This window comes from Oryx dammah, unplaced genomic scaffold (assembly GCF_014754425.2).
Source record: "Oryx dammah isolate SB20612 unplaced genomic scaffold, SCBI_Odam_1.1 HiC_scaffold_13, whole genome shotgun sequence".
NCBI classification, from domain to species: domain Eukaryota; kingdom Metazoa; phylum Chordata; class Mammalia; order Artiodactyla; family Bovidae; genus Oryx; species Oryx dammah.
The window spans coordinates 8,911,023-8,933,685 of record NW_024070197.1 but is presented as its reverse complement, the minus strand read 5'-3'; the positions used below and the strand labels follow the sequence as shown (position 1 = coordinate 8,933,685).

Sequence of the window (22,663 nt, the reverse complement as noted above, 5' to 3'; positions counted from 1 at the left end):
TGCTGGGATTCATGGGGTTGCAAAGAGTGGGACACGACTGAGCAATTGAACTGAAGTGACTATAACAGAAAAGAAGCTGATTGACAGACTGAACAAACTAGTGGTTACCAGTGGCGGGAGGGACAACAGGGGTGGAGGATTGGGAGGTAAAAACTATGGGTGTAAGGTAGGCTCAAGGATGTGTTGTACAACATGGACAATACTAGCCAATATTTTGTAATAATTGTAAATGGACCTTTACAAATTGTATTGGGGAGTTCCCTGGTGGTCTAGTAGTTGGAACTCTATGCTTTCACTGCCGGGAACTGAGTTCAATACCTGGTCAGGAAGTAAGATTTTGCAAGCTAGGCCACGCAGCCAAAAATCAAATAAATAAGGTAAAGTCTCTCCTCGGAGTTGACCACCAGTCAGGGCTGGTCATGGGGGGCTGAGCAGGGACTGACAGAAGGTTCGGGAAGAGGGGCAGCACGGGACAATGTGGGAGATGAGTAGGAAGTCAGGCAAGGCCTCAGAAGAGGCCTAGATGAGTTCAAAGGAAAGGCAGTGGCGTTCTCCTAATTTCTTCTCCTGCGCCAGGCCATGAAGGGACACCGAGGTGAGCTGAATGGACAGTCCCCAGTCCAGGGTGAAGAGGGTGTTGTCTGGAGGGGTGGGTGGGGTACTGAAAAATATATTTTTGTAGAGAGGGGAGAGGGAACGGGGGAAGTGAGAGTAGTTACATGCGATCGTCGTATCCCAAGCACAGTGCCTCTCGCTCTAGAGATGTGCCTGCCCTGCGCAGAGTCCAGTTTACAGATGGGGAAGCTGAGGCCGCGCGAGACAGGAGAACCAACCTGGCCAGGATCTGAGCGCGCATGGGCCAGCCTCTATCGGGAGGGAAAAGGTCAGGTTGCGGACTGAAGGAGGAACACTGCCCAGGCGGTCCTCCCGACAAGGCCTCGGCCAGGAAGCGGGTGGGGTGGAGGGTGCGCGCCCAGCACCTTAGAGCGGGCAGGGTCGAAGGGAGGGCCGGCGCCCAGAGCCGCTGCGCGTGCGCAGAGAACACTGAGTCTCAACCCCGCGGTGAGGAAGGAGGCGTAGCTTCGAGCCACATGCGTCAGAGGGGGGCGTGGCTTGGCGAGGATACATCCGCAAGGGGACTAGACTACCATCCAAATTGGAAGGAGGGGGCGTGGCCTTGCCCCAGAGAAGGGGGAAAGAGGGCGTGGTCTCCCTATTTGGGTGGGAGGGGGCGTGGCCCGGCTCTGCGCGCCGCATCTCTGGGCCTGCGCGCGCCGGAGTCAGGGGTCACGGCGGCGTGGGCTGTGGCGGGAAACACTGTTTGAAGCGGGTGAGTTACGGGAGAAGGGGAATTCTAGGGGACTTTGCCTGGCCGGGAAGGAGGCTTGGGGAGCCGAGTCCGTGGGCCTGAGAGAGGGTTGTGAGAGCTCGCGTGGGGCATGGCGGCGGGAGGGATCCCCTTGGTTAGGGGGCGCGCGCAGGAGGGGCAGAGGCCAGTGGCCGTGGGCGCGTACGCGGGGGCAGATGACGGGGTGGGGGCGTCCCCTCGGCCTGCGGGGGGTCGCTGGCGCTGGGCGCCGGGGACTAGGGGGACGCACACTGGGGAGTCTTTGGAGCTACGGGTCCTGGAGGCGTTGGGTTCTCGATGGTGCACGTGAGGGCATGGTGTCATCTTTTATTCTCTAGATACTGAGTACACTGTGCCCAGCACTGCCCTAGGATTCGAGGCTACAACCTGAATAAGTCAGAGAAAGCCTGTTTCCCAGGGGCAGACCGAGAGTAGACAAGTAGTAAGAATGACGACAAACCAATGTTGTCAGCTTGTGATTCGTTACCCCAAGGAAAGTGAAACAAGAGTAGCTTGCTTTTTTATTTCTAGAGTGAACAGGAGTAGTCCCTCTGGGGAAGTGACATTTGAGAGAGAAGCGAGCCCCGGAAAAAATGTTCTGGACGTGGGGTGGGTGGGCTGGCCATCCAGTAAAAAGACCTTTAAGTAGGAAGGGGCTTGACTTCCTTGTAACTTGTAGGGAAGAGTGAGGCTGGAGACATGGTAGGGAACCAGATCCTATAGGGCTTTGTAAATCTCGGTGTTCCCTTTAACATTTACTGTAAGTTCAGTAGGGAGCTGGGGAGGTTTTGAGCATCACAGCAACTTGATCCTCCCCTGCGCTTTAAAAAATCTCTGACTGCGGATTGAAGATGGAGTTGTAGCAGGAGTGAGAGTGGAAGGAGGAGAGGCCAGTTAGGAGGCAAGGGGGAATGCTAGGCGGCTCAGCCTGCAGTGCAAGTGGGGAGAATCCATCAGGCGGAGGTTGTTTCTGGAGTCTGAATGCACACAAGGTGAGTGTAGGGAAGGGGAGCCCAGGATCATGGGGCTCGTGGTCCAAGCAGTAGCCTGGAGAGGGGGAGCTGTGCCACCCTGAGGGCAGAGCTTAGGTGGTGCAAGTGGGCAGGGTGATATCAGGGTGTCAGGTTCATGGCCACACCCACTCCAGGAACCTCTTGTTGCCTTTTCTCCCCCTCCTTCCTGCACTTCCCCACCCAGGCCGTTCCTGCCCTACTCAGGGCCTTTGCTGGGCACTGGGGAGCTAGTGATAATTCAGTTTTGTTGGAAGAAGGACAGGAATCTCAAGCCAGAGCTTTCTGAACTAAAAAGAGGCAACACTAGTCTTTGGGAGCTAAGAGAAGAAAATAAGGGTTCAAGGTGGACTCATGGCATTGGTGACACCAGAGAAGAGTCTAAACTGACACAACTTGAAGTGGCCTGCATCGCAGGCTCTCTGCTAGGTGATGCTGGGGACCCAGACTGGAGCCAGCCCCTGACCCCTGTGTTTTGAGGACCTCTCAGTTGGAAGTTGTCACAGCTTGTGCAGTAATGGAAATGCCCCCAAGATGCTGTGGGAGCCCCTAGGGGCCGCTGATCAGTGAGGAGGAACTGAACCAGAACTGAGTTTCAGAGGGTGCAGAGGAGTTAGGTGGCCAAGAAAAAGGAAGATTTCATCCCGAAAACTTCTCCCAAGACCAGGCCCCATGCTGGATGATCCCGGGGACCCAGAGCAGCCTCAGCACTGCCCCGCCCCGCCATCAAGAGTTCCCTGTCTGGTGAGGGAGCCAGACACAAGCCCAGGTGATCCACAGCCCAGGACGAGGGCAACAGGAGTCACGAGGCCCAGAGGGGGGAACTGGCCAAAACCTGAAAGGTCTGAAGTTTTCGGGGGGGGGGGCAGGAGTGAATAGATCCGTTTGTCGTTATTTAATCGATCCTTTGACAGATGTGTGTGAGCCAGGATACAGGGTGAGCAAGCAGATGAGTCTGTCCTGTCTCCCCTGCTGGGCAGAGGGCAGTTCACCCCCATATCGCTCCTGGCACCCCCAGAGGCCGACAGTCTGGCGCACTGACCACCAGTGGGGCCCTGGAGCCAGTCTGCTTGGGTTGGAACCCGGGCTCTGCCCCTCTGAGCTCGTTGTGTCACCTCAGGCTTGAAGGTGGCTTCACGTCTCGGCCTCCGTGCCAGTCACTGGGTTGGAGAGTTAATAGTAGCACCTGCCTCAGAAGCTTTGGTGAAAATTTTGAGTTCTTTCCTTAGTGCTGCATTCAGAATGTATTCGGAGAAGGCAAAGGCAACCCACTCCAGCGTTCTTGCTTGGAGAATCCCAGGGACGGAGGATCCTGATAGGCTGCCATCTATGGGGTCGCACAGATTCAGACACGACTGAAGCGACTTAGCAGCAGCAGCACGTATTTATTGGGTGTGTACTCGGCCTTAGCCTCTCTCCTGGGGACATGAGATGTAGCGGGAAACAGAAGGTGAAATCCCGGCTTTTGCAGTATTTCCATTTTCCTTGCAGACAGTAAAGAAAACAAATAGGCAGTGGTGCTCAGGCTTGAGCAGCTTCGGAGGCCCTGGAGGGCTTGATCCTATGCGGGTGGCTGGGCCCACCTCCAGAGGCCCTTACTCAGTAGGTCTGGGGTGGGGCCTGACAACTTCCATTCCCACCAGTTCCCACCAGAAGCTGCAGGTGCAGGGCGCCACACTTTGAGAACTCTTAACGATCTTATACAGCTCAGCAGACAGCTAGAGGCCAGCAAGAAAAATAAAGCTAGGGAAGGAGTTGGAGAGTGTCAGGAGGGGGCAGCGGGGCTGTCTTTTCAAATTTTTATGCATCTGTTTTTCTGGTCACACCTTGGCGGGTGGGAGTTCTCTGGCCGGGAATCAAACCCATGCCCCCTGCTGTGGAAGTGCAGTCTTTAATCACTGGGCTGCTGGGGAGGCCCCAGGGGCTGTATTTTGAAGCTGGCCTCACTGAGAAGGTGAAATTGGAACAAAGACCTGAAGGCGGGGAGGAGAGAGCCATGGGGATGTCTGGAAAAGAGCATTTGGTTGGGCAGCAGGAACAGGCAGCATGAGGCAAGAGCCAGGGACAGGCTCTGAGCAGAGCAGGGGTGGGACGATCTGACATATACAATCTCTTTGGTTGCTGAGTGGAGAAAACACTGAGGGGGGCCAGGTGGAAGGAGGGAGGGGCCAGGTGGAAGGAGGGAGATGACAATCTGGTAAGGCTATTCATTCAACACATATTCCTTGGGTGTCCTCTGTGGGCCAGACACTATTACTGACACCCGTGATTCTTCAGCAAAGGATACTGCATCCCAGGCTGAGCTGAGCTTGTTTTCCAGCAGGGGGAGCCAGACAAACAGCAATGTACAAAATAGAGGCCAACCATCTTAGGGAGCCGGAGAGACCAGCCTAGGAGCTGGGGCGGGGCCGGGGCGGGGCTTGTCCATTGAAAGGCAGAGCTGATAAATTTGCTGATGGAGTGAGCGTGTGGTCTGAAGGGAAGAGAGAAGTTGGGGTGACTCCAAGGTTGACGACTTGCCGGGAGCTGTACCGAATCAGGGGAGACTGGGGTGTGAGGAGCAGGTTTGGGGGGAGATCAGGAGCCTGGCTTTGGAGTCTGGGGTGCCTGAAGGGACGTTGCCACGGTGGGCACTCAGATCTGTCAGCTTGGAGCCCCAGCTGAGGTCTGGGTGGGAGACACAAAAGCTAAGAGATGGCATTTAAAGCCATCCCCTGGTGGTTAAGATTCCGCTCTTCCAATGCAGGGAGTCGTGGGTTCGATTTCAGGTCAGGGGACTAAGATCCCATATGCTTTGTGGTGTAGCAAAAAAAAAAGTGATGATTTTGGGTGGGATGGGATGACAACCTCCAGGGAGTGTGTCAGAGAGAAATGGGTGTGTGACTAGAGCAGGCACTCGTGGTTAATGCTGGATTCACTTGCTGTTCAATATTTGCTGCTGAAGCACCCAGAAAGGTGCCAAGCTCTGCCCTGCACCCGTGAGAGGGGGACACCCAGGGACCCTTCCTTCTCATGCTGGCTTGCCTGACAGCACCTGGGATAGGAGACTAGTCCAGGACCCTAGGTTTTGCTCCGGTGACAGCTGCCCACCCATCATACCCCCTGGCCACAGCCCAGTGACCCAGGGCAGCTGGTGGGCCCTCTCCTTCCTCCCCCTGACAAGCCAGATCTGGCCACTCTGCGGTGCTCCTGGCAACCCCTCAGCTTCCTCTGCCTCACCTGGGCATTTCCCCCGGGTCCTAACTCTCTGCATCCCTCTGGCTACTCGCATGGCCTGAGCAAAGGCCTCCAGGCTCGTCCCTTATTCTGAGATCAGACCACATATCTGGACAATTACACGCGGAGGGCACAGGAAGTACTCAGGCGTAAAAAGGAATGAAGCCCAGATCCATGCTAGAATGGGGGTGGACCTTGAAAACATTCTCAGGGAAAGAAGCCATACACAGGATTCCATTTCTAGGAAATGCGCAGAATAGGCCAGTCCATCTAGACAAAGCAGATCAGTGGTGCTTTGGGGGAGAGCGGGAGATGCACTGAGTGGAGAGGGTCATTTTCGTGTGATGACAGTGTTCTAAGATGCACTGTGGCCAACGTTGCCCAAGTTCTGAATATACTGAAAACCACTGAACTGTACACTTAAAGTGTATATGAATCGTATGGTATGTGAATGAGATCTTGGTCAAACTATCTCCCCACCCCAGCCCCCCAGAAAGCCAGTGTTGCCAGTTTATTACTTATCCTGCCACAATTATGCGTGAAAAAGCAACATCTTTAGACATATTTTCCCATCCGCTTGTATAAATGTTATTTTTCATTTACATGTTTCTCTCCAGCTTTTTCTTTTTTTGGCCCCAGCTCATGGCCGCAACTATGGATCTTAGTTTCTGACCAGAGATTGAACCCGTGCCCTTTTTTTTTGCTGAACTGTGTACAGGTAGCCATCATGATAGTACAGGATAATGAGAATCAGGCCATTCTCTATGAAACAATACTGTTATCTCAGATAATTATTCAGTTTGTGCAGTTCCAGCGATACCCTTCAGAGCTATTTCCACTTTTTAAATCCAAGATCTGACCTGGGATCACACTAGTGATCCCACTAGTGAGTCATCTAGTTGTCATGACGACAGTCTCTCCTTTAATCTAAAACAGTTTCCTGATCTTTTTTCCTCCCCCTTCATGACTTGGACATTTTTTGAAGATTCCATCTCGCAGGCCAGTCTTTACTTTGGTTTGATTATTTCCTACTGATTAGAGTCAGGGTAAACATTTTCGTTTTCTTAGAATTTTTTTTTTTTTTTAATACAAAAGCTTTCTTAAGTACACTATTCTGTACTTTGCTTTCTCTACCTAACAATGGGTCTTTGAGAGTCCTCTGTCAGTTCATAGAGAGCTTCCTCATTCCTTTATATAGCTGCATAATATTCCGGGGGACAGAATTCATGTAACTTATTTAAACAGTCCCCCAGGGGAGGACATTTAGGTGGTTTCCAGTCTTTTGGGACTGCAAACAATGCTGCCGGAAATGACCTTGTAAATGCAGTTTTTCATTAGGTGATAGTATATCTGTAGCACAAACCCCTGGATGTGGAATTGTAGCCTCCCCACTTTTTATGCTTTTACTTGAGGTGCTATTTACACATGGTGAAATGCACAGGTCTCAAGTGTACAGCTGGCCGTACAGGACACCTCCATCACCCTGCAGAACAACCTCATGCCCCTTCCCAGTCAATCTCCCCCCACCTCAGAAGCAGCCACTAGCCAGACTTTTAGCATCATGGATGAGCATAGTCTATTCTTTTTTAAAATTTTTTGGCTGTACGGGACAGCTTGTGGAATCTTAGTTCTCCGACCAGGGATTGAACCCCCACCCTTAGCAGTGCAAGTGTGGCGTCCTAACCATTGGACCGCTAGGAAATTCCCTACTCTGGAGATTTTTTTAAAGGCTCACGGTCATGATGGGTGCATGGGAAGCCATGGAGAAGACAGCAACCCTCACCTCACCCCAGCTTGCCCCGCAGGATGGATGGTAAGCGGCGACCAGGCCCGGGGCCTGGGGTGCCCCCAAAGCGGGCCCGTGGGGGCCTCTGGGATGAAGATGAGGGGTACCGGCCCTCGCAGTTCGAGGAGGAGCTGGCGCTGATGGAGGAGATGGAAGCAGAGCGCAGGCTGCAGGAGCAGGAGGAGGAGGAGCTGCAGTCGGCCCTGGAGGGGGTGGACGGTGAGACTCGGAGCAGGGGCCCCTCTGCAACCCAGCCCTGTGGGGACCCCACACCTGTTGCATCTCAGAACCGTGGAGCTGACCTGTAACCTTTAACTCTCAGCCGCTGGCTTGCTTTGAGCTCCACAGGGGGCTGATGTTTGGCTGTCAGTAGGCCACCTCTGTTTCCTGTCACTTCTAACCTTGATCCTGGACCCCTCGATACCCCTGGAGTGTCCCGCCTGATCCAGACCACCGCCTCCACCTGACTTTCTTTCCCAAATGGGATGCTGCTTGAGGGGACAGGAGCAGAGGCGGGAAGGCAGTTGTTTCCGAAGCACGACCATGACTCCATGGAGCCCCGCTTCCCTCCCCCCATCCAGGGCAATTCTCCCCAATGGCCACAGATGCCCGCTGGCTTCGGCCCACCCCACCCGCCTTGGACCCCCAGACGGAGCCCCTCATCTTCCAGCAGTTGGAGATCGACCATTATGTGGGTAAGTTTGGGGATCAGAGGCCTGGTGCGTGGGAGGAGGGGCCGGGTCAGCCGCTCTGGCTCTGTGGGAAGAGAGGGACACAGAGGGTCCCTGCCCAGGGCTCTGAGAGGGAGGGACAGGTGGGGGCGGGGAGGGGGGCGTCCTGGAGGAGGAGGTGTCTTCTAACCGCGGCCTGAAGGGGCTGGCTCCTCGCAGAAGGGAGAGGTGTGTGGTGTAGTTGCCATTCGTTCATCCCGTCAGTCGGGAACAACCGAGCATGTGCACTGAGGCAGGCCCTGTACCAGGCAGACCAGGTCCCTGCTCCCCGAGGCTCACGTTCTAGAAGGAGAGGCAGAACAAGGGAGGAAGTGGAACACTGGAGGTGGTGAGGGTCACAGAGCGTCAAGTAGGGAGGGGGTGCTGGACCTCGCCTCTTGGAGCTTCGGGAAGGCCCCTCTGAGGAGGTGATGAGGAGTCGTGGGGTTGTCTGGGAAAGCGGGACTCTGGGCAGAGGACCCCAAGGAGGGAGCAGGGCTGATACGTTTAAGGAGCAGCCAGGAGGCCAGTGAGGCAGTGAGGAGCCAGCGAGGACCTTAGCGCTCCGCTCTGAGTGAGCTGGCCTATCCTTGGCAATGGAGAGACCCCATCCAAGCTCCAGGGGCACTCACTAGTGGTAAAGAACCCACCTGCCAGTGCAGGAGATGCAGGTTTGATCCCTGGGTCCGGAAGATCCCCTGGAGAAGGGATGGCAACCCACTCTGGTATTCTTGCCTGGGAAATCCCATGGACAGAGGAACCTGGCGGGCTACAGTCCATGGGGTCGCAAAGAGTCAGAACGACTGGGCGACTGAACACGCAGCACACATGCACGTCCAAGCTCCTACTTGCATTTCGAAGGCTCCCCTGAACGAGAAAGTAAAGACAAGCTACAGGTGGGGAGGAAACGTCTGCCGTCTATATGTCTGACAGAGGACCGGTGCTGCAAATGAAGAAGATTCAGAAAGAGTTCAAAAGTGGACAGAAATCTTGGACAATTCACTAGAGAACCTACAGTGGCAAATGTGCACGTGAGGTGATCCTCTGTGCCATCGGCTGTCGGGTGAATGTAAATGACAGCCACCGTGAGACACAAACACACACCTGTGAGAGAGGCTAAAGTAAAATACACAGACACCACCAAGTGCGGGCGAGGATGTGGAGTGTTGGGAACCTGTGCTCAGTGAGGCCACGGGCTGATGCAGCCGCTCTGGGAAGCAGCCTGGAAGAATCTTACAGGGTTCAACCTAGCCTTTTACAGTTTTTTCCGGTGGTAATTAAGTTTTTGGTTTTTGCCCTGAGCTTTATTGAGAGATCAGACTTAAACTTATTCTTACCATAGGGCCTGGCAATTCTGCCTGAAAGATACTTACCCGAGAGAAGCAAACACCTCCATTCAAACAACAACCATGGATGTTGATAGCTCTTTTCTTAACCACCCAAACCTGGGAGCACCTCACACGGCCTGTGGCAGGTGGATGGATAACACACCATGCAGTGCTTCTCTGTGATAAAGGGAACAAATTGCTGACAAGCTTGACGTGGACAGGTGCCCAAGACGCCAGCCCGGGTGCAAGAAGCCGGGCCGGGAGGGCTACGAACTGAATGACTCCCTTCTGTGGACAGTCTCAAAAAGGCAAAATCAGGACGATGAACAGACCGATGGTGCCAGGGGGCGGGCTGGAGGCGAGTGTGATCACCAAGGGGCAGCTCGAGGGAGCTGTTTGAGTGACGGGACTGTCTTGCACCCCAGTTTTGGCGGTGGTTACACGAATCTACCCCAGCGTTAAAGCTCATGACGCTGCCCACACAAAGTTGATGCCACTTTTGAAAGGGAAACGTTTCATTTGCAAAAGAAAGGCGGGTGCTCCCTCTAGCTGTGTTGGGGGAAAGGATGGGAACGGAAACCAGGAGGGAGGTAGGCACACTTCTGGGGGGTCTGAGGTGGCAGCCCCCGCTTACCTGTGTTCCCCCCTCCCCCAGGCCCAGCGCGGCCCCTGCCTGGGGCACCCCCGCCATCCCAGGGCTCGGTTCCCATCCTCCGTGCCTTTGGGGTCACCGACGAGGGGGTCTCCGTTTGCTGCCACATCCATGGCTTTGCACCCTACTTCTACACCCCAGCGCCCCCCGGTGAGTGACCCCAACCCGGAAGACCCCTCCTCGCCCCAGCCACCCGGGGATCCCCTGCACGTCTGACTGGCCCTTTCACACCCCAGGTTTCGGACCTGAGCACCTCAGTGAGCTGCAGCGGGAACTGAGTGCAGCCATTAGCCGGGACCAGCGCGGGGGCAAGGAGCTCACTGGGCCGGCCGTTCTGGCGGTGGAGCTGTGCTCCCGGGAGAGTGAGTGCCACCTTGGGGGTCGCGGGGGTTGGGGGTGGAGGTCCTGGGCCGGCAGGGGTTCCCTTGGGCCGATGTCAGCCCCCTCTGCCTGCAGGCATGTTCGGGTACCATGGGCATGGCCCCTCCCCGTTTCTTCGTATCACCCTGGCACTGCCCCGCCTCATGGCACCCGCCCGCCGCCTCCTGGAGCAGGGGATCCGCCTGGCCGGCCTGGGCACCCCCAGCTTTGCGCCCTACGAGGCCAATGTTGACTTTGAGATCCGGTAGGTCCCCCTCTCGCTTCTCCCACCTTGCCCCCTCCACCTGCCTCTGCCCACTGACCCTCATCCCCTTGAAGGTTCATGGTGGACACAGACATCGTGGGCTGCAACTGGCTGGAGCTACCAGCCGGGAAATACATCCTGAGGCCAGAGGGGAAGGTATGGGGGTCTCCGGGGCTGACTTGGGGCTGGGGGCACACAGAGCCGGGACCCTGTAACCGCTGACCCACTTCTTCCCCATAGGCCACGCTGTGTCAGCTGGAGGCCGACGTGCTCTGGTCAGACGTGATCAGCCACCCGCCGGAAGGAGAGTGGCAGCGAATCGCCCCTCTGCGCGTGCTCAGCTTCGACATCGAGTGCGCTGGCCGCAAAGGTCTGTCCCTGGGGCCTGGGGTCCTCCCTCCCTCCTTCCCTATGTCAGTGATGGGCCCGTCTCACCCCGGGAGTCCCTGTGCTTCTTGAGCTCACTCGGGAAAGGGAGTAAACGCACAAGCAGATGCAACGCAAAGGAGGGCAGTGGCAGAGAGGGACAGGGCTGTGGGGCAGGGGAGGCCTCCAGGGGGAGGGGACAGGCCTTGTGAAGAGGGACGGGCAGGGTATGGGGGTGGGGAGAGCAGCCAGTGCAAAGGCCCTGGGGCAGGACCGGCCCAGTCAGTGAGGGCTGGGAGAAGCAGGCAGAGTGGGAGCCTGGGTGGATCCTGCAGGGTCTGCAGGCAGTGGGGACCTCATCGGTCAGGCCTGGTGGGATGCAGACGTGTGCCCACCCAGTGAGTCACGAGGGAGCATCAGGAGTCGGTGCCCTGCCTCCTCCTCCCCCCAATGCAGGCATCTTCCCGGAGCCCGAGCGGGACCCAGTGATCCAGATCTGCTCACTGGGCCTGCGCTGGGGCGAGCCGGAGCCCTTCCTGCGCCTGGCGCTCACCCTGCGGCCCTGCGCCCCCATCCTGGGCGCCAAGGTGCAGAGCTACGAGCGGGAGGAGGACCTGCTCCAGGTGGCTCTCGTTCCATGCCCCGTCTCGTTTTCCTCAGCTCCCCTGCCCCCACCCCTCCCCACCACACACACATCCCCCCCGAGGCTGTTTCCTGAGCCGTTTCCCGCTCTGGATTCCTTATTTTCAGAGGCACCTGCCCAATCTTCCTTCCACTGGTGGGAGGGCTCTAGGGCTGCTCCTGGGGGCTTCCAGAATGTCCCAGGACTGGGGAGGACCCACGGTGGGGGGTTGACCAGAATGTCACCCTGGGTGACCCTGCGTGCTCCCGCTTCAGGCCTGGTCGACCTTCATCCGCATCATGGATCCCGACGTGATTACCGGCTACAATATCCAGAACTTTGACCTTCCCTACCTCATCTCCCGGGCCCAGACCCTCAAGGTACGGCAGGTCAGGGGGAAGCTGCCCTGATACCCCACTGGGGGCTCAGGCTGTGGGCCACTGCCCAGCGGCTCCAGAGGCCTCCTGGAAACCCTGGCTCTGGCCCCGTCCCTGGCCTGCTGAAAGCTCAGAAGGTTCCTGTGGCTTTCTCAGAGGCGAGGAAGCATTCGTAATTAAGTAAGGAAAGGCTCATGTGGGACTGCCCTGGAGGTCCAGTGGTTTAAGAGTCTGCGCTTCCACTGCAGTGGGTGTGGGTTCATTACGTGGTCAGGGGACGAGGATCCCTCATGCTGGGTGGTGTGGCCAAAAAAAAAAAGAGCAAAGGCTTGGGTATTTGGAAGGGCAGACCGAAGCACGAGTGCAGTGCTTTGTCCTCTAGGCTTTAAAATATGTCAACAAAAACTAAGGGAAAAAGGAAGTTGGTGGCAAAACCTTGATGCTTGAAACTGGTGTAGGCATGGGGCCGTGTGGGTCTGCGGGGTCCGAAGCTCACAGTCATGTGTGGTCTCTCAGTCTGGAGGCTGGAAGGCCAGTCAGGGTGTCACAGGGTTGGTTTCTTGTGAAGCCTCTCTCCTAGCTTCCTGTTGCCTCAGACATTGCGGGGTGTACCTGGCGCTCTCCCCAGCTCTCCCCTCTGTGCGCCAGTGTCCCCTTTTTTTAAGACCACAGTCACATTGGATCAGGGCCACCCTAATGACCTCATCTTAACTTGCTCACCAGCAAATACTCAGTTTCCAAATGAGGTCACGTTTGGAGGTCCAGGAGTTACAACTTCAGCATCTTTTAGGCAAACACACTTCAGCTCTTAACAGGTGCATTGTGCTGTTCAGTTGCTCAGTCGTGTCTGACTCTTTGCGACCCCATGGACTGTAGCACTCCAGGCTTCCCTGTCCTTCCCCATCTCCCGGAGTTTGTGCAAAACTCAGTGTCCACTGTCAGTGATGCCATCCAACCATCTCATCCTCTGTCACCCCCCTTCTCCTCCTGCCCTCAATCTTTCTCAGCATCAGGGTGTTTTCCAGTGAGTCGGCTCTTCACATCAGGTGGCCAAATTATTGGAATTTCATCTTAAGCATCAGTCCTTCCAATGGATATTCAGGGTTGATTTCTTGTTTTCTTCTTTTTCTATACATTTGGCCAGTTTCATAATGGAAAGAGCAAACAACCACACTCAGGGCTCCCTAGCAGCTCCAGGGAGAAGCCCACCCCCGTCAGCTTGGTGTTTATACTCCAGCCTCCGCTCCCCTGCCTTGCCCTCCGCCCCCAGTTTCACTGCTCCCACCCCAGCTCAGGCCTGTCCTCCATGCCTGGTCCCCCCCGTTCACTGTCTCTGGTACAGACCTAGCTCTCCACGCTGGCCCCTGCTTGTGCCTGCACCTGGTCAACCCCCAGGCCCCCCCACCCCGTGCACCCACTGCTTCCCCGGCAAGCTCAGCATTGTCCCCAAGTCTGTTCCTCCTGCGCCTCCCCATCTGGGTGCAGCCCCCCGGCCCCTGGGCACCATCCTTGCCCCTTCACCCCCATAGTCCCAGGCCCCTGCCTCTTTCTGTCCAGCCTCCAGTTCATGCCTGCCTGTCCCTGAGGGTCCTTCTGTCCCAGAGCCGCCCTAGTCCACAGGGCTCTCAGCAGACAGAGGGCGGCACCGCCGCGGGTACTGTGGGTGTTGTGGCCGCTGCTCCCGTGGCTCAGCCCTGCAGATCCCCCCAGCCTCCGCCCTCCCTGTGTGCTGTGCCCCCAGGTGCCAGGCTTCCCCTTGCTGGGCCGTGTGATCGGCCTCCGCTCCAACATCCGGGACTCGTCCTTCCAGTCCAGGCAGACCGGCCGGCGGGACAGCAAGGTGGTCAGCATGGTGGGCCGCGTGCAGATGGACATGCTGCAGGTGCGGCCAGGCCGGGAGGGGCTGCCCTCGCGGGGCTACTTCCCCAGGGCCGCCGCCCAACCTGCCCCGCCCGCCGCAGGTGCTTCTGCGGGAGTACAAGCTCCGGTCCTACACGCTCAATGCCGTGAGCTTCCACTTCCTGGGCGAGCAGAAGGAGGACGTGCAGCACAGCATCATCACAGACCTGCAGGTGCGTGTGCCCCTGACCCCGCCTCCCAAGCCCTCAGACCGCGCCTCCCGTCCCCTCAGACCCCGCCTCCCAAGCCCTCAGACCACGCCTCCCAAGCCCTCAGACCGCACCCCCCATCCCCTCAGACCCCTCCTCCCGTCCCCTCAGACCGCGCCTACTGAGCCCTCAGACCCCGCCCCTCAACTCCTGCTTACCTTCCCAGTCTTGGACATCCTGTGCCTGTTCTCCTGACCTTTCCCTTCACCTCCTGCCCTTGACCTCTGACCTCCCTCCACAGATGGGAACTGTATCCCTAGCCATTCCTGTGACCTCTGGCATGGTGACCTCTGTTCCGCTGCCCTGCCCTTCCTAGTCCATACTAGCCTCTCAGACTGCACCCTGCTCCCTTCCACCCTGTCGCCCCCCTGACCCCTGTCCCTGTCCCCAGAACGGGAACGACCAGACGCGCCGCCGCCTGGCCGTGTACTGCCTCAAGGACGCCTTCCTGCCCCTGCGGCTGCTGGAGCGGCTCATGGTGCTGGTGAATGCCATGGAGATGGCGCGCGTCACCGGCGTGCCCCTCGGCTACCTGCTCAGCCGCGGCCAGCAGGTCAAGGTCGTGTCCCAGCTACTGCGACAGGTCAGCAGGCAGAGCCTGGGGCGGCCGGGCCACCGCACTCCCCACCAAGGGGCCCTGCTCACCCCCCACACTTGGGTCCCGCCTTCTCCCTTCCCAGGCCATGCGCCAGGGGCTGTTGATGCCCGTGGTGAAGACGGAGGGCGGTGAGGACTATACTGGGGCCACGGTCATCGAGCCGCTGAAAGGGTGAGAACCGCCGAGGGAGCAGCAGGCCAGGGGTAAGGGGTGCAAGGGGGTGCCCGGCCCTGACTCTCCCCCCACGTCCCCAGGTACTATGACGTCCCCATCGCCACCCTGGACTTCTCCTCGCTGTACCCGTCCATCATGATGGCCCACAACCTGTGCTACACCACGCTCCTGCGGCCTGGGGCCGCCCAGAAACTAGGGTATGGCGCCTCACTCACCGCGTGTACCGTGAGACTGCCCAGGGACCGGCCAGAGAGGGGCCAGAGACCCAGAGCTAGTGGGGAGGGGAGGGGACTGGCAAGAGGTAGGGGCATCCTGAGGGATGAAGAGGAGGAGCCATGGTGGGGGGCGGCCAGGCGTCACCCCCACCATCTCTCATCCAGCCTGACCGAGGATCAGTTCATCAAGACACCCACGGGGGATGAGTTTGTGAAGACATCAGTGCGGAAGGGGCTGCTCCCCCAGATCCTGGAAAACCTGCTCAGTGCCCGGAAGAGGTGGGCCCTTGAGCTCCCCCCGCCCACCCTGCTCTGAGCTTGTTGAAGTGGCCTGGAGTCCCTGTCCCTCAGCAGCGTGAGTCGCTGCAGCTGCACCTCAGCTGGAACCAGTCACCCACTGCAGGCAGCTCCCACCAGCCCCTCTGCTAGGCAACTCCATACAGTGTGCGACTTGCACTACTATACGTGGCACCCCTTTGCAGAAAGGCACCCTGACCCAGCCCTCTCGTCTCCCCCTGAGGCCTGGGATGCCCCTCAAATGGCCTTTGGTCCCCACGGCCTCCTTTCTCTTCCCAGGGCCAAGGCCGAGCTGGCCAAGGAGACAGACCCCCTACGGCGGCAAGTGTTGGACGGGCGCCAGCTGGCGCTGAAAGTGAGTGCTAACTCTGTGTACGGCTTCACCGGTGCCCAGGTGGGTAGGCTGCCGTGCCTGGAAATCTCACAGGTGAGTGCACAGTGGCAGGTGGAGGGCAGACACCCCCTCTTGGGGAGAACCAGGGCTCAGTGTGGTGGAGGTCAGGGCTGGGATGGCCCCAACCCACCGGCCTTTTGGAGAGTGGATGCCCACGTGATTGGTTCAGCAGAACACTTGCTGACCGTTCACTGTGGGCTGGGCCTTGTGCTGCGTGGGTCCAGCCGGTGACACCGGGTGAGAGTTCCTGTCCTAGTGTCCAGCCTTGCCGGGACACCGATGGCAACAGGAGTAAAAGTGTATAGGAGGGCAGTTGGGGAGGGAGTGGCAGGGTGGGGCGGGGCGGGGCGGGCAGAGGCCGAGGAATGGAGGGAGGGGCCCAGTTTAGCTTGCTGTTTCCACCTGTCCCTCAGTCACTTGGCAGCCTTGTGTTCCTGGCAGTTGCCACCCCAGCCACCTCCTGCGCTGGTCCCCATCGGGGTGGCAGAGTAGAGAGCACCTTCCCTTCCCCCTCCTGATGGGAGAACAGGGCCGTGTCTCTGTCAGGGGCTTTGGGCCACACTGTATCCCCTTGCCCTCTGGAGGGACTGGAGGCTGAGTAACTAAGGTCAGTCACATGGTGCACCAAGCACCTGACCCCCAATAAAAACCCAGACCACCGAGGCTGGGGGTCATCCAGCAGCGCAGTCAGGCACGGGCATTTGACTTTACGTCCTCAGTCACTGTCTGGACAGGCGTGGGTCCCCCGTTCTGGGCCTGAGTGAGGACCCCGGTGAGGACACTCGGCTGGCATGGACACTGTTCTGCTCCGAGAGGAAACGTGGGCAGACGTGCCCACAGCAGCATCCTGTGGGGCTGTTTACTGCTCAGACAGAAAAACAGACCCGCGGCAAGACCACAGTGGGCCTGACTCTCTGAGGTTCTGCTGAGCTGGGATCAGGTGTAGTTCAGGGGCCCCCAAGCCCACCCTCAGATCCAGTGATGCACTAGAAGGATTCAGAACTCAGAAAAGTTGTTATACTCATGGTTATGCTTTATTACAGTGAAAGGATAGGGGCTAAAAGCAGCCAAGGGAAAGGCACATGGGGCAGAGTCCAGGAGAGACCAGGCGGAAGCTTCCACTTGCCTTTCCCAGGGGAGTCCTACAGACAGCTCTCCTTCCTCCCGGCATTGACGCACATATGGTACTGCCCATCAAGGAAGTTCACCCGAGCCTTGGTGGCCTGGGTTTTTATTGAGGGTCAGGTGCACGGAGTACACCATGTGACTGACCTCAGTTACTCAGTCTCCAGTCCCTCCAGAGGTCAAGGTGATACGGTGTGGCCCAAGGCCCCCACCATAAATCACATTAGATCACTTGGTGTGACCCAAGGTCCCAGATGAACAAAGACATTTGTCAGGCAGGACATGCCAAGGGCTTCGAGGTTCCCTCCCAGGAGCCAGCCAAGAGTCAGACCTCTCTTTGGGCGAGGTTAATCTCTTGTGGTGGATCACCCTTACCGCTCTTTCTGGCCCTTCCTAGTCCCCGGGGCCTCTCCCAACCTCCTCGGTGGAAAGCAGTGGATGCTTGGGCATTGGGTTGCAGCTCCCAAGGGGAGGCCAGGCAGGAGGGTGTGGCTGGGCCCTTCCCCTGGCACTTCCTCATCGCTGCTGCCGCTTCCTGGCCCTGTGTCTCTTGTCACTTTCCTCTTAGCCCCTTCTCTCTGTCTCAGTTATGTCTGTTTCTTAGCATCTTTTGCTAGTCTGTCTCTTAAGCTTATGAAGGCCAGAGGGTGGAAGGAAAAAGTACTGAGTCATTTCAGAAAACAGTTAGAAAAAGGAACATCGAATGGTAGAACAAATGAAGACAGTTGGATGGTAGATTTAAGCTCAGATATAATCAGTAATTACACTAAACATAAATGGCCTAAATGCTCCAGTTAAACACAGAGGTCTTCTGGCCGGATCCAGACAGAAACAGAAGTCACATGTGTTTCTCCTTAGTGTGTCCCTCCTCCTCCCCCAAATTCAGTTTCCTTATTTGGAAAGGAATGGTCTCCCCCTGGCCCTGGTAGAGCCCCCTATCTTTGGGGGGTGGACATTTCTGATTGCCCAAGGATAGGGGAATGGGACCAGGAATGTCCCCAGATGTCTCAGCACCTCTGTGGAGAGACAACACTGAGCTGATGGCCTCTTCTGGCACTGGCCTTTCCGCCACTATTTGCTGCCATCAGGCCCTCCTCTAAGGACCTCCATGCAGGAACAGCTCAGTAGCCCATTTTCAGATTTGGAAGCTGAGGCCCAGAGAGACAGTGGCTTACCCATGCTCATCCCTGAACCCTGCGGACAGCCCCTGGACCCCCACCCTGTGTGATTCTCTCCCCAACAGAGTGTCACCGGGTTCGGGCGCCAAATGATTGAGAAGACAAAGCAGCTCGTGGAGACCAAGTACACGGTGGAGAACGGCTACAGCACCAGCGCCAAGGTCAGGGGCCTCCTGCCTGCCCACTGCTGCCTGAGACGGGCCTGGGGCTGGCGTGGGAAGTGCGGGGACCGCCCAGCATCTCCCCGCTCCTCCAGGTCACACGCGCCCCTCCCCAGGTGGTGTATGGTGACACAGACTCAGTCATGTGCCGCTTCGGTGTCTCCTCCGTGGCTGAGGCGATGGCTTTGGGACGGGAGGCTGCAGACTGGGTGTCCGGCCACTTCCCCTCGCCCATCCGGCTAGAGTTTGAGAAAGTAAGTGGGAGACCCCCAGTGCTTGGAGTGGACAGATGTGAGTCTTGCCACTTTTGGGGGAGGGTCTCTGAGTCTCGGGATGTCTGCGTTTGTGTGGGGTTCTCCTGCTATGTCAGCGTCTGGGCACCCTATGTTCCTCAGGTCATTTCCGGGCACCCTGAACTGGGTGTCCCATTCTTTGAGTTCATAAGCCCCACTTTTGAGGTATTTTGTTTGCTGCCTGGGTCCTCCTGAGTTCAGAACTTTGATTTTAGAAACCTCCACAGCCTTGGGCTTTGCTGTGAAAGACAGTGTTTGTTTCCTAAAGATGCTGTGAGTCTTGGAGCATCTCTGGTTTTTAGGTCTTGGAGGGGCAGCCCTGTCCATTGAGGCCCCCCTGACCAGGAGATTCCTGGTTTGGGGTGCTGCTTTCCAGTTCTCCCAGAGTGCAACAGGCTTGGGTCTGGGAGCCCTCACGTCATACATTAAAAGCTGGGGTCAGGCCTTGGGGTACACTTGCTCTCAGATTTGGAGCCTGCCCATCTGGGGAGGTCCCTGCCTCAGGGTTCACTCCCTGCTAGTCTCCCCTTTTTGAGGGGGTTCTGCCTGTCTCTCCTGTCTGCCTCTGGTCTGTTTCAGGCCTCCATTTGGGGCCCTCCAGACCAGCAGCAGCAGCAGACTTCACCTCAGTGTCTGGATCTTGGGTTTTAGGGTCTAGGTTTATTCCAGTCCATTTCGGATTTGGGGAAGGTCCCTGGAATGCTGATGCTGGGGTCTTAGGATCCATCTTCCCCAGTGACCCAATCACACATCCCCGGGACCATCCCTGACTGTCTCGTTTCTGGGGAAATCTCAGGATGGGGCGCTGGCACCCACAGCCCCAGGGGCTCAGCCTGTGGCGGCTTTCCCCCAGGTCTACTTCCCCTACCTACTCATCAGCAAGAAGCGGTACGCGGGCCTGCTCTTCTCCTCCCGGCCCGACGCCCACGACCGCATGGACTGCAAGGGCCTGGAGGCCGTGCGCAGGGACAACTGCCCCCTGGTGGCCAACCTCGTCACCGCCTCGCTGCGCCGCCTGCTCATCGACCGGTGCGTGGGGACCCCCACCCGGCCCCGAGCCCCTCCTCCCTTGGGGACACAGGTGTCAGGCCCAGCCCTTCAGTGGCAGCGCTGTGGAAAGAGTGTGGGGTCGGGCAGCTGCGGGTTCCGGCCCCATTTCTGCCCCCTGGCAGGGCCCCTCCCCACCCCTGGCACGCACCCCGAGTCCCGCTGACGGCCGCCCCTCTGCAGAGACCCCGCGGGCGCTGTGGCGCATGCACAGGACGTCATCTCCGACCTGCTGTGTAATCGCATTGACATCTCGCAGCTGGTCATCACCAAGGAGCTGACCCGCGCCGCCGCCGACTACGCGGGCAAGCAGGCCCACGTGGAGCTGGCCGAGAGGTGGGCCCAGCCCGGGAGGGGGCGGGAGCGGCCAGAAATAGTCCCTCACCAGCCAGCTGGGCCCGCCACTTCCTAGCCCGCCGGCCCGCCCCCACCCGGCCCACCTGCCCTCACCCGGGCCCGCCGCCTTGGTCTCCCCGCAGGATGAGGAAGCGGGACCCCGGGAGCGCGCCCAGCCTGGGCGACCGCGTCCCCTACGTGATCATCAGCGCTGCCAAGGGCGTGGCCGCCTACATGAAGTCCGAGGTCAGGCCCACCTGGGCTGCGCGCTCCGCCCAGCTCTCCGTGCTCTCACTTCTGCTTTCCAGGCAGGGTGGGAGGGTGTTCCTCTCCACGGCCCCGCAGGGACCTTGAGAACCGCCCCCAACACACCCCTGGGAGTTGGCTCCGTGATGCTTTGCTCTCAGGCTTCCCCGCACCCTCTGGAAGGCCCCTCCCCGCCCCGCTATTCGGACCCCTCCTGGAGAAGGAGGCCCTGCACACGGCGAGAGTGCCTGTCGCACCGTCTGTTTCTGTGGCTCTGGCTTCTTGGTCCCTGCTCTCCAGCTTGTCCTTCCGCGGGATTCACACCCTCCTGCATTCTACCTGGATGTCTAGTGACCCCTGACCCCACAACCCCGTCTGTAGTCCCCAGTTACTGCCCCATCACCTTAGATCTGGGCTTCCAGCCTCCAGCTCCATCTTCCTGCCTCCTGTCGCCACCGTGCTCTCTGACCCTTTCTTGGCGACCTGAGGGCTTCAACCTGTGGGTCACAGAGACTGTGATCAGGGACCCCCCCATGACCTCTGACCCCATCCTAGCCTGGGCTAGCGACTGCCATTCAGCATTACCCACACTCATGACTGAAGGACCCCCCCAACCTCTGCGACTCCAGGGACCCCGGTGCCTCAGCCCCTCCCAGGCCCCTCCACTCCGTCCCCGGTGTGACGGCGCCCTGCTCTGCCCACAGGACCCCCTGTTCGTACTGGAGCACAGCCTGCCCATCGACACGCAGTACTACCTGGAGCAGCAGCTCGCCAAGCCGCTCCTGCGCATCTTTGAGCCCATCCTGGGCGAGGGCCGTGCGGAGGCTGTGCTACTGCGTACGGGGGTGGGGTGGGGGACCCCGGGTGGGTGGGGGGACGGGGGTCAGGGTCGGGCACCCAGCCCACCGCCTGCCCTCACCTGCAGGTGGGGACCACACTCGCTGCAAGACGGTGCTCACGGGCAAGGTGGGCGGCCTCCTGGCCTTCGCCAAACGCCGGAGCTGCTGCATTGGCTGCCGCACTGTCCTCAGCCACCAGGGTAAGCGTGGGACCCCAGCTCCCGGCCCTCCCACCTCCACCATTGCCGGAGGGCCCAGGCAGGCACCAGCCCCGAAGGCCGGTGTGGCTCCTGGGTGGGGCTCCCGTCTGCAGGCGCCCCCAGGAGGGTCCCGGGCCCCCTACCCCGGGAGTTCCCCAGGGAGTTTTCTCCATACACTCGATCCCTTGTTCTCTCATCTGTGGGGACTTTCAGAAGCCGGGATGGGCAGCGGGCGGGGATGGGGCGGCTCAGGCCCTGGCTCAGCCCCAGCTCCCCTGTGCTGACCGGCCCCCCTCTCCCCTCATCCCAGGAGCCGTGTGCAAGTTCTGCCAGCCCCGGGAGTCAGAGCTATACCAGAAGGAGGTGAGGGGTTAGGGGAGGCGGGCCGGGCAGCTGGGGGTCGGGCGGGGCCAGGCCGCCCGCTCAGCCCCTGCTGCCCTCAGGTGTCCCACCTGAGCGCCCTGGAGGAGCGCTTCTCACGTCTGTGGACACAGTGCCAGCGCTGCCAGGGCAGCCTGCACGAGGATGTCATCTGCACCAGGTGGGCGGCCGGCTGGGCCAGGGCAGCCCCCCAGGTCCCCCCAACACATCCTCCTCCGGCTGTGAGGGTCTCCCCGACCCACGGTGTCCTGGCCTGCACAATGGGCCAGTACACCCGTCCTGGCCTCCCTGGGGTGAGGCTGGGGGGCTGCTGAGCGGGGAGGGCGGGGCACCCAGTATCTGCCCGGGAAATGGCCACTCACACACGCACACACCATCACACAGAAGCACACGCAGGGTCTCAGCCCCCTCCCCCAGGGCGGGCCGGGCTTTCCCCAGGGAACGGGTGGGCGGGGCGGGTTCCCACGCCAGGTGCCAGGTGCCAGGTGATATACAGCCGGTGGCCCAGCGCCCGCGCGAGCACCCGCTGTTACCGGCTTCCCCCCCCCACACCCGGGGCCCGCTGAGCAAACAGCCCCTGGTGGGCGGGCGCCGGGTGGGCAGCACACAGGGGCCAAAGTCCTGGGAACAGCCCCTGCCCCACTGCGGGCCCTGACCGCCGCCTGGCCCGCAGCCGGGACTGTCCCATCTTCTACATGCGCAAGAAGGTGCGGAAGGATCTGGAGGACCAGGAGCGGCTGCTGCGGCGCTTCGGGCCCCCAGGCCCCGAGGCCTGGTGACCTCTGACCTCGGCGGACTTCCCACCTTGGGTGGGTGGGGGGGACAGGCGGGGAATTAATAAAGCTCAGGCCTTTTGTTCCGTGGTATCTTGTGGTCTCTGGGGGGTCGTGGTCCACCGTCACGAGCCCTGGCCCAGGTGGCCTCGCTTACTGAGTGGGATGCCCCGACCCCCAGGAGGCTCCCATGGGTCTCTTCACCCTTCCTTGCAAGACCCCTGGGCTGGATCAGATCTCCCCACCCCTCCTGAGCGC

At 59.1% G+C, this 22,663-nt stretch overlaps 1 protein-coding gene across 4 annotated transcripts; it reads left to right on the top strand.

Moving 5' to 3' along the window:
- The first annotated feature begins 1,262 nt into the window (after window positions 1-1,262).
- On the top strand, window positions 1,263-22,495 carry POLD1 (DNA polymerase delta 1, catalytic subunit). 4 transcript variants are annotated; one of them, XM_040251976.1, is made up of 27 exons: window positions 1,263-1,330; window positions 7,380-7,579; window positions 7,942-8,055; window positions 10,054-10,200; window positions 10,287-10,412; window positions 10,507-10,675; window positions 10,750-10,831; window positions 10,916-11,045; window positions 11,498-11,664; window positions 11,939-12,043; window positions 13,782-13,922; window positions 14,002-14,112; window positions 14,540-14,731; window positions 14,829-14,917; window positions 15,001-15,117; window positions 15,301-15,414; window positions 15,712-15,859; window positions 18,195-18,290; window positions 18,407-18,544; window positions 19,437-19,612; window positions 19,814-19,966; window positions 20,110-20,212; window positions 20,917-21,049; window positions 21,138-21,251; window positions 21,562-21,614; window positions 21,695-21,792; window positions 22,306-22,491. In XM_040251976.1, the coding sequence occupies exons 2-27, from the start codon at window positions 7,381-7,383 to the stop codon at window positions 22,409-22,411; spliced, it is 3,321 nt and encodes a 1,106-aa protein (XP_040107910.1). In that variant the 5' UTR covers window positions 1,263-1,330; window position 7,380; the 3' UTR covers window positions 22,412-22,491. The 4 variants fall into 4 exon arrangements, with proteins under 4 accessions (XP_040107910.1, XP_040107908.1, XP_040107909.1 ...); XM_040251975.1 differs by having other exon boundaries at window positions 1,283-2,340; XM_040251974.1 differs by having other exon boundaries at window positions 20,917-21,251; window positions 22,306-22,495.
- The last annotated feature ends 168 nt before the right edge of the window (window positions 22,496-22,663 follow it).